This window comes from Danaus plexippus, chromosome 10 (genome assembly GCF_018135715.1).
Source record: "Danaus plexippus chromosome 10, MEX_DaPlex, whole genome shotgun sequence".
In the NCBI taxonomy this organism is placed as follows: domain Eukaryota; kingdom Metazoa; phylum Arthropoda; class Insecta; order Lepidoptera; family Nymphalidae; genus Danaus; species Danaus plexippus.
This window is the reverse complement of record NC_083543.1, coordinates 288569-298678: the sequence shown is the minus strand read 5'-3', so window position 1 is coordinate 298678 and position 10110 is coordinate 288569. Positions and strand designations below refer to the sequence as shown.

General features: G+C 37.5%; 2 protein-coding genes across 2 annotated transcripts; one reads left to right on the top strand and one right to left on the bottom strand.

The window, feature by feature from the left end:
• Positions 1-311: 311 nt before the first annotated feature.
• Positions 312-5580, top strand: LOC116766736 (GA-binding protein subunit beta-1). Its single transcript, XM_032656814.2, has 10 exons — positions 312-702; positions 884-1042; positions 1253-1443; positions 2177-2367; positions 2520-2576; positions 2683-2756; positions 2880-3000; positions 3149-3435; positions 3549-3692; positions 4012-5580. The coding sequence occupies exons 1-10, from the start codon at positions 640-642 to the stop codon at positions 4180-4182; spliced, it is 1458 nt and encodes a 485-aa protein (XP_032512705.2). The 5' UTR covers positions 312-639; the 3' UTR covers positions 4183-5580.
• On the bottom strand, positions 5459-8303 carry LOC116766739 (NKAP family protein CG6066). The gene is made up of 5 exons (XM_061521537.1): positions 7632-8303; positions 7171-7312; positions 6881-7095; positions 6241-6490; positions 5459-5987 (listed from the first exon to the last, which is right to left on the bottom strand). Exons 1-5 carry the CDS (start codon positions 8167-8169, stop codon positions 5825-5827), a joined length of 1308 nt encoding a protein of 435 aa, XP_061377521.1. The 5' UTR covers positions 8170-8303; the 3' UTR covers positions 5459-5824.
• Between the last annotated feature and the right edge of the window lie 1807 nt (positions 8304-10110).

The following is a 10110-nucleotide window of genomic DNA, read 5'->3' as shown; positions in this document are numbered from 1 at the left end:
TATATTATTTAACCATTGCAAATAACAATTTGAGTGATATGATGTACACAATTTTATTGATAAACTTTGAAAAAATTGTTAAAAATAATTTGACATATTTTTTCGCGGTATAAAAATAAGCCTCGAAATTATCAGATAAATTAGTTGACGTCTACATATTTTAGTGCAATAACATCAAAGATGTTCTCTTTGTAATTGTTTGTTTATTAATAGAAGTTCTCGTGTAAGTGTTTAATTTGCTCTATTTTTGCTATCTGAAGGGAAAATTTATCTATAATAGAAGAACTTCCGCTACGACAGGAAAAGGAAGTCTGAGATCAGTGATCGCAATTGCATCAAAACGCTTAGATTTCAACATCCTTATCCTGTTTGCGTGTTTTCATAACAAAAAGTTGAAATTAGTTAGAAAGTTCGAAGTTGTCATTAAATTACAATATGAATAAAAAGAGTTGTTATTCTTCTCATACCAATAAATTAATTCTAAGTATACTTGGATGTAAATGTAGATTGTTGTATGAATTAAATGGTATAGAGAATATTATTTTCATCTTTTTAAAATTAAAATTACACTTCAAACTTACTATCGACGTTTCGAAATAGCTTGTTAAAATAACTATGATAATATCTTAGGTGATCAAGATGACTTCAGATCTCTGTGAAGAAGATGTAGTCGTTCGATTATCCTCACCTCATATAATATCAGTAAGTGTTTAATTACAACTTCTAATAAAATTTTAAGACTTAAGTATATACTTGAATCCTTCACCAGACCGTATCAAAAAAGCTGTTTATATTATAGTGCATATAAAGAGGTAGAATAAATTAATTCTTAAATACTTTTTATTTAGAGATAATGAAGGCATTATGTACTATTTTATTACAGTCAGAGACGATAGTACCAGCTGCCAGTAATGTTGGCGGTGGACGAATACAGACCGGAGGAGTGGAGCTGGGTCGCAGACTGCTCTTAGCAGCCAGAGCAGGAGATACCGCTACTGTACTTGATCTCATGGCCAAAGGTGCACCATTTACCACTGACTGGGTGAGGATCTTAGAACATTTTAAATTGTGTTACATATAAAAGAAATATAAATGTGTGACAATACTAAAATTATCTAAATCTTGTGTGTTTTAAAATTATTTTTGCTATATGTGAAGCCTTTGGGTCAATGTCGGTTTGTCATATTTCTCTCTTTTATACATTTCCTCTATATACATTAATACTAAACATATTTATCTATATGTCTCACAGCTGGGTACATCACCGCTGCACCTGGCTGCTGCCAACAACCATGTGGAGACATGCGGTGTATTACTGAGGGCGGGTGTGTCTCGGGATGCTCGGACTAAAGTTGAACGAACACCGCTGCACCTGGCCGCACATGCTGGGCATGCCGCTGTAGTTGCACTGCTGCTCGACCATGGAGCTATGGTGGACTGTCGGTTGGTGAATTATTTGTTCACGCTGAGATTCTTATAGATTCATAGAAATTGGTAATGGAATAGTCGGCGATACTTCTAGCCGTGGCTATGGTGAAAAAGGTAATTTTAAACTAAGAAATGAAAATCAACTTTGTTCAATTTAATGTTATCATTATAATTATATATTTTTTATATTATTCCATGGACTATCGCTCTCGTTTGATGCTAAAGTAAGAGAGATGTAGAGTTTGTGATTCATATAAATATTTTTGCTTGAGTAATATTTATAATCACACATCTACAAAGTCCATATCAGAATTAACAATATAAAATGGTATCAGTGCAAGCTTATTCACAATAATGTGATACCATAGACAAGTAGTCTGTTTTTTTAGTTCAACTTGACTGTAGCTGTTAGCCCTAATGGCTTTGACAGCGTCACCGGCAGGGTAGAGTCTGTGTGGTGTTAGGTACTAAATCTGTGGTAACAATGTCTTTTTATAATGAGATCTAAGACCTTCGCGAGTATTCATTTAAATGAAACTAATATTTTTCGGCTTATACTGCGCGTAATTTATTATTTTAAAAACTACACACTCGACGTTTCGGTTACTTTTCAGCAACCGTGATCACGGGCAGACGAGACGATCTCGCAAAAATAATAAAATACGCTTAGTATAATCCGAAAAATATTAGTTTAATTTTAACGTCTTTCTACTAGAATGTGTACTAGTTGTTTTGGTCGTCATTCCAGCGACATGCTCCACATGACGCCGCTGCACTGGGCGAGTGCTCGAGGTCACGTGGCCGTGGTCCGCGAGCTAGTGTGTCGCGGCGCGGATTTGCTCGCTCGCTGCAAGTTCAGGAAGACGCCGCGCTGCCTCGCCGTCCGCGCCGGGGCCAGTGACGTCATGGCTGTCCTCGACCAAGCTGCCAAGGAACACGGTATGTAGGATATGTGACACCGTGTCGAAGACATTGTAATAATATGACTATTGTTCCAGATATGTTAATATTTAGTCGACAGTCGGACATAAACCAAAGAACGTTAAGGGTCTAAAATGATGCACACTTGCTATTATGCTTTCTGTTTACAGACCGACCCACAGTGACTGAGGAAACGCCAAAGATTCAACATTTTGAAACAATCCAAAGTTAGTATATCCGAGATCTAGAACGCGTTAAACTTGCTCACAAAAGACTAATTTAGGATTGAAATTATTTTAAAAGCTAATAAATTTATTAATTCTCGTGTTCCAGGACTACAGGAGGTCAGACAGCAGACCAAAGCTAAGCCTCCGGAGAAGACTATCGTAATAGAATCTAAGACTGAGGTATGAGTCTAATGTAACGCATTGCAGACATCAATAAAAAGGGTTCCTACATTTATTTGACCGTGATCTTAGGGTCGCATCGTATGTGAATTATGTTATACATGTAATATTATGCACATCTAGCCGGCGTCGGGTCTGTCCGGGGCGGCGTTACTCCGCGCACACGGCATCACTCTCCTACCCCGGGACCGCGGCTCCACTGTACTCAGCGCACTGAGGAGCGGACGGACCGTCGTACTGTCCGGTATAATGGATACTTTTATAACGATATCACGGATTAAACCGTAAACTTTCACACCGTGGACTACTTATAAAAGAATACAGCGAAAAGCGAATAATCATTATTGGGTTTTCAATAATAATCGACTTTAGCAATGATGAATGACTGATAGATGCCGGGAAGCTGATGTTGAAGGAGAGCACCAACGCCCCGGTGATGGTCAGCGCCACCAGCGCCTCTGTGGACGCGAGCAACAACAGCAACAACACAGCCAGCAACAGTCAGTCAAGCTTGCCCACAACTAACATAGTGACCAGTTCAAACATCACCGACGCTAAAGGGGTCATGGTCCGAGCGAGGACCCTCAACACCATCAAGGGCGTCAAAGGCTTGCAAATGCTCTCCGTCAACAGATCCGACCACACTGTTAAGAAGGTCATCAGTTCACATGACTTGCAGGTACACTGAGAGTTTAAACTTTAAACAGTGGTTGGGCTCGTTTAATCTGTATTTGTGTCAATAGAATGTACCAACTATGAAGCTTCAGTGTTAAACATCACATTATATTTCAGAAAGTAAAATTACTCGGCGTGAAAGAGAACAAGTCACCCCGCCGTCCAGCTCTCAAGATCCTTCTCAACAAAGCCAACCTCACACGACTACTCGCCAACACCACTAACGCTGCTACCACCAACAACACACAGATATCGATCGAGGTTAACGAACATGTATTCATAGAGGAAACTATATAAACAACCTTACTGAGAACTAAGAAAACTAAGAAATCGTTGGCGGTAGACGATACATAACAAGACCAACTGAACAGACACTTACCGTCTGCCGTGAACGCGGTTGCTGCAGAGTAACCGAAACGTCGGCAGTATGTAGTTAAAATAATAAAAAAACGCGTAGTACATCCGAATATATCAGTTATATTTAACTAAGAACTATCTAGTTGTTCTCTGTATCAGAACATCTTTTTTTCTTTCAACCCGAGTCTAATGTCAGTGATATTTACCGTTCACATGTTTGTAGCCGTCCGGCGAGCTGAGCGAGTCGCCGGTTCAAAGTGACGCGGTGATGGAGGACGCGTCGGAATCGTCCCTGAGGGTTCAACTGCAACAAGCGCACGCCGCCCTGGCCAGCCTGGCCGCCGAGCTACGACACTGTAAGGCTAAACTGGCCAAATACGAACACACGCACTGATGCCAAATACGACAATCCGCTGTATGTGGACTTTGATGAGAACAGAGAGTAAAATGACTCGACTTGTTAGGTGTGAGTGAAGCGAGCTCCGCGTTCAGACGACAGTACCGCAGACTGTTGACGGAATAATGTTACATCCATATATTTTAGGAAGATACTTAGATCACGTTCATCCAGACACGATCCCGTCATAGAACCGTGTTCAAGGTATAAAACAGAGAAACTCATCCCTATCACGGATGTACTGACCAGGACAGAAATTATACATTGAATACTAAAGGTAAAGTTTATGAATAGTCTCTGACGCTACGGGTACAATAGAAGAAAACGCAGTAATTAAATAGATTCATAGATGTAATAAAAGAATAAGTTGAAGGTAAACAATTGATAAGGTTGTTTACATGAACCATAGGCTATATACAGCATGTTCAAGTTCGCATCGTCACGCGACATACGGAGCGTTTGATGATTTTCATCACTGAATCTTTGCTCATTACAGTATTGACGTAGGTTATTGTATGAGAAAACGGGGAACGGTCCGTGTTTAGTGTGGCGCTGAGGACTCGGACTAAGTATATTCAAGACTGAAAGTGAATGTGTCTAGAGAAAGAGCAATGAATGAGCGACTGTGAACTTGTATATCATACTAGCCATCTAGGAACAACTGCCTTACTCCAAATTATGTCATAAGCATGTAAAGGATTGTTGAACGAAATCTGTTCAGTTGACTTGTAACTTTATATGAGTCATAGCGCTCGTTGTTTCATTATTGACTTCCCCTACTCACACAGACCCTGCACTCGTTCAATGATATAGGTTTAATTAAACACATGATAGCTGTGATTCAGCACAAGATGTGATACATCAGGCCTTTATAATTTTGTATATATCCTTAGGTATTGTTTGGTGATGTTGAGAAACGATACAACATGTACAAATATTGTAAAAATAATGAAAAAATCTGAACTCGTTTGAAAATTATTGTAATATTAAAGAGTTTTTTATTGTTTAGCAAATACTTGTAGTGTTGTAAATGTAAATAATGATTAAACAAAGATTTTATAAGATGTTAAGGAAAATAATATCACAACATATTGTGAACTCCTCTCCCGCTCGGAACACAGCGCAGGTTTGATGTTATTTTCACTATTCGGTTGTTTTTAATGTTAATCATTTGAATAAAGTTTAAGTAAAGCTCTCTCTATGTTTAATGTATAGATACTCGTAGTAATGGTAACACGAGACGTGGAAATAATGTTCAATAAGACACAAGGAATTGACACTACTAGGGTTTATTATCAAAATTATATGCCATAGATTAGGATTCTGAGAATGTATATTTTTAATATAAAATGTTAATTAGCGTTTATAAAACAAATACATTTTTTCTTACATTCATATACAGTGCATTATTTTTGACACAACGATCAATAGAACTACAGCAGACAGTGACCTCGCCTCACCTCGCTGCCGTCGCACCACACACGGAGCGTTTCCTTGTGCGTGCCTTCGTATATAAAACATGCCACTTTACAGTACAAACGGAGGTTTAAGTGTGAAACATCAAAAATACAATCGTAACGCGGTCAGCGCACAGGTGTGTTCGGTACATCGTACAAGTATCAGTGTGCTGGTAGTGACGTCACTCGCGGGCCCGGGCGCTGAGCACGTCTCTGAACTGTGACAATATGGCGGCCTCCCTCCTCGAGCGCTCCTCCTTGCTGAAGGCGGCCAGCGCGCGCTTCTCGTCCGCGCTGTAGATCTGGTTCTCCTTACGGATACGAACAGCCTCCATACGACGATGTCTGCACAGAACACGACATACAGACATATATATATATATATTATAGTATACTTTATTATCAATATATCTTACCCGTCCATTCATCGCGCTTACAATTATGTTCTTTGAATAGGTGGCGGATGAATAGACATACGTTATGAGATGAATATTTAAGTCATGGTGAACATATTTTATTAAGCGAGTCCGTCCGGTATCACTGTGACAGTATAGTATATGACAGATAGATAGATAGATAGGTACTAGTCGAACCCCACCTGCTACCGCTCATGACGTATCCCACAGCTTCGTATGAGGCGATCTCGTCGGAGGTGAGTCCTATCTCTCCTCTCCGGGGGATTCGTTTCCCCTCCGCGACATAGGCCGCCATGGCCGCTCCTTCTCCAGGAAGCAGCGCTCGTCCGAAGTCTTTGTGCCCCAGCGCCGGGCCCACTCGCGGTAGCGGACCGAACGCTTCTGATGCTAACTCATCTGTCTTCGACGATTTGTTTGCGACTTCATCCTCTTCTGAAAATAACATTTTATGTAATTGAAATTTAAACTTGCATCTCTTGGACTTGTCAACATTCCATAACAAATGTATTAATGTCATTTACAATACCAGGAAAGGGCAACTGTTTTAAGACCTTCAAAAGGATTCTACAAATATTTTACTAATTAATGAAATAAAATTTTACACAAATTGGCTTGTACACGAATGAATATTTGACCCGCAATTAATATAATTACTGGTACAGGGCTTTAAAATATTAATCAATTAGTTTTCATTGGTAGCATTACTTGTGACTATAAGCTGAAGCACGTTTAGTGATCGTACAACACATTAGATACAAGCGATTCATACAACTGATAGAACATATCACTTATAAGTTATGTGAGGACAACTATATTCCTTACTTCCTTTCTCCACCCACACTTCCTCCTCACTACTAGAACTGTCGCTGCTGGAACTCTTGGATTTCTTCTTTGCTTTCTTACGAGCCTTTTTTGCCTTCTTGAGTTTCTTCTTCAACTTCTTTAACTTCTGTTTTGTGTCTTTTTCTTTTGATTTCTTACTCTTTTTCTTCTCTTTGCCATTATGAGATGGCAAATCTGGAGGTTCCTCGTCTGAACTAAAAAGTAACTCATTAATATAAAGCTTATATAGGTAAAACACATGAACATGCTACTGAAGTCTGTTGACATACTCATCTCTTATGGGTGACTTGCCCCATACCGATGAAACTCCAATTTCTCCAATTCTTTCTCTCTCTTCTCTCCGAGCATCAAGGAACTCTTCCTCCTGAGGCTTGAAGCGACTACGAGGTGCAAGGCTTCCTCCACCGAGTCCTATAAAATAAATTATTCATACACATTCTGTTATATGTATATCAGTAAAATACAGAAAATCATTTATTGATCATGATATTTAAATCTTAATGTCTTATATGAAATTATAATTTTTACTTAGTTTTTGTAACTACAGCCTATTTTAAGTTCCTTATTACAACAAAGTTCCTTATTAGGTAAGCATCTGTTTTTGTATTTTAATTTTTATCATTAAAAATACTTAGTAAAAACTGTTTATAAGTACAAGTTTATGTGAGGTCTCAGAACTGAGCTCAGATGACACGAGTCAATATCTTTTGAGTATTTTTAAGCACCATACCTCCTCCTAATCCCCCGCCACTAAATTCTCTGTATGAACTGCGACCTCGGTCTCGATGTATATTTCTGGTACTACTTGTGTTTCTGCTACCACCATCTCGACTCTTATGTTTATCTTTCAGTCGATCTCTGCTCTTACTTCTCTCGCTGCTCCCTCTTCGCTTATCTCTACTGTTGTGTCTATATCTATCCCTGCTGTTACGTCTATCTCTGCTATCTCGTCTATCTCTACTAACTTGTCTATCTCTGCTATCTCGTCTGTCTCTACTAACTTGTCTATCTTTGCTATCTCGTCTTTCTCTGCTATCTCGTCTTTCTCTGCTATCTCGTCTTTCTCTGCTATCTCGTCTATCTTTGCTACCGCGTCTTTCTCTGCTATCCCGGTTATTCCCATGACGCTCCCTGCTCTTCTTCCGGGACCGATCCTTACTACGGTTCCGTTTCTCACGATCGCGACTATTACGTCGATCTCGACTTTGACTTCTGCTTCGATGTCTTTCTGAACTACTGCGCCTGTGCTTGTCACGATCTCCAGCCATATCTATTATGTTCTTTTAAGAAGCAAAACCATAGAAACGAAAATTTGTTCAAGTGATTACCTATAACCTCTATGTTTCTAAAAAGATTTTTAAGCGTAAACAGTTTGCCAACAAAGTGAATTGTCAAAGTGATATTTCAAAAAAATTGACAACTGTCAAGACAGAATATAGATAATGAATACATTGTTTGTTTTTGCTTAGCTTTTAATTTATGGTTTATACAAGTGACGTTGAGATATTGACTTTTAAATAATTTCTTTATTGGCTATATTTTTCATAATGTCTTCAATTCGTTGCAATATTTTTTTTTCTCAATTTAGTTAACCTACAGAGCCCCTTTTACCCCTTAGTTGTTATAGAAATAAAAATACTTAATATATTATTTACTAAAGGGGCTATAAAATTTAAATGTTTAGTTAGGATTTTCATCAACGAGTTACAAATTGACACCTTTTATATTTGATACGAAATAGCATCATATTTGTTTTGAATCGTACTTGATAGATTTCTTCTATTTTTTGGTAAATATACATTTTTTGTCATTGTATTGTATACATGTTATTTCCCGACGTCTTTGGTCTTTCTGTAAAATAGAAATAGAATGTGAAATGTAAAATAGAATGGAGGTGATTATATATATCAACGCCGGAGGGAATGGTCATCCTACTCACTAATTCGGATGGGCAAGAGGACTGTCATGAGAACATCAGATGAGAATGGTTAGCCGGCTACCTCTTGAACTTGATAATCGTTCAAGATCCCTACAATTTCAAGTAACTCGAAAAAACAGATTTTAGTTTTATGATACACTTAGCAACACGACTCTTATGACAGGCTTAAGCTTTCCACTTCATTTAGCAGGCAGCTCAGGCCTATACCGCTGAGAAGTAGTTCATACCATTGAGTTTATATCATTTATTTATTCAAGTTCATTAAGTTTAAAAAACTAAAGATAGTTTTTCCTATGACTGTTTGAGCCGTCGACTGAGAATACTATGCATCGACCAGCAATGGCACCTATGGATTGTAGAATTCTTTACATACAATGTTATAATGTGGATGAATGATGACATTTAATTTAGGTAAGAATATTCATTTACAATAATTCAATTAAAATTAATTGGCGGCCATTTTACTGGCGATGTTGTCAGTGTTTTATACTATTCAAAAACGTATGGAAAATATACGTTTGGCTCACAATATAATGAACGTAGTGATTTTACTGCTGGATCTTAGACTAAAAATAACGTTTTTAAAGGAAAGCAAAATTTTTATTTTTTTGGATGTGATAGGGAAAGTGCTTTCCAACTTTTAATTGTAGACAAGAGATGTTAATTATTTTATAAAGTGGTTCTGATAAAAGCAAACTGAATTAGTTGATCCACTAGTAGTTCAAAAGATAATAAGGTGGAAATCTTTGTTTATTGTTACATATCACATTTTATACGAAAACTTTTTAAATGAGGTTTTCCGAGGGTACTTTTTTTTCCTTAATATAAAATAGTAACGTCTCTTGAGGAGGAGAGGATTTGTTTTAAACCTATGACCACGTACGGAATATTATAGAAAGACAGTTTAAGTAGATATGATATGATGTCCCCAGACTGTAAATCAATATTGTAACAATTTGAATAATAAAATGCATGAGATAGAATTAATCGAGAAAAATGATTGTTGAATATAATGTTCATCACTTTTTTCCTCATCACAAATTTCTATTAAAAAGTATTATTTCATGACAGTAATGAGGCTGAAGGGTCTACACTATGTAATAAAAATAATAAAAAATAGTTGAGTGGTATAAAAGTTTAAATTTACTTTACATGTACCTCATCAAACCCTTCTTTATACATCACACGTAAAAAAATTCTTTATTCATAAAACAGAATGTAATAAAAGCACTCTTTAACGTTGTTATGTGGTAAATATTCACTCGTAACG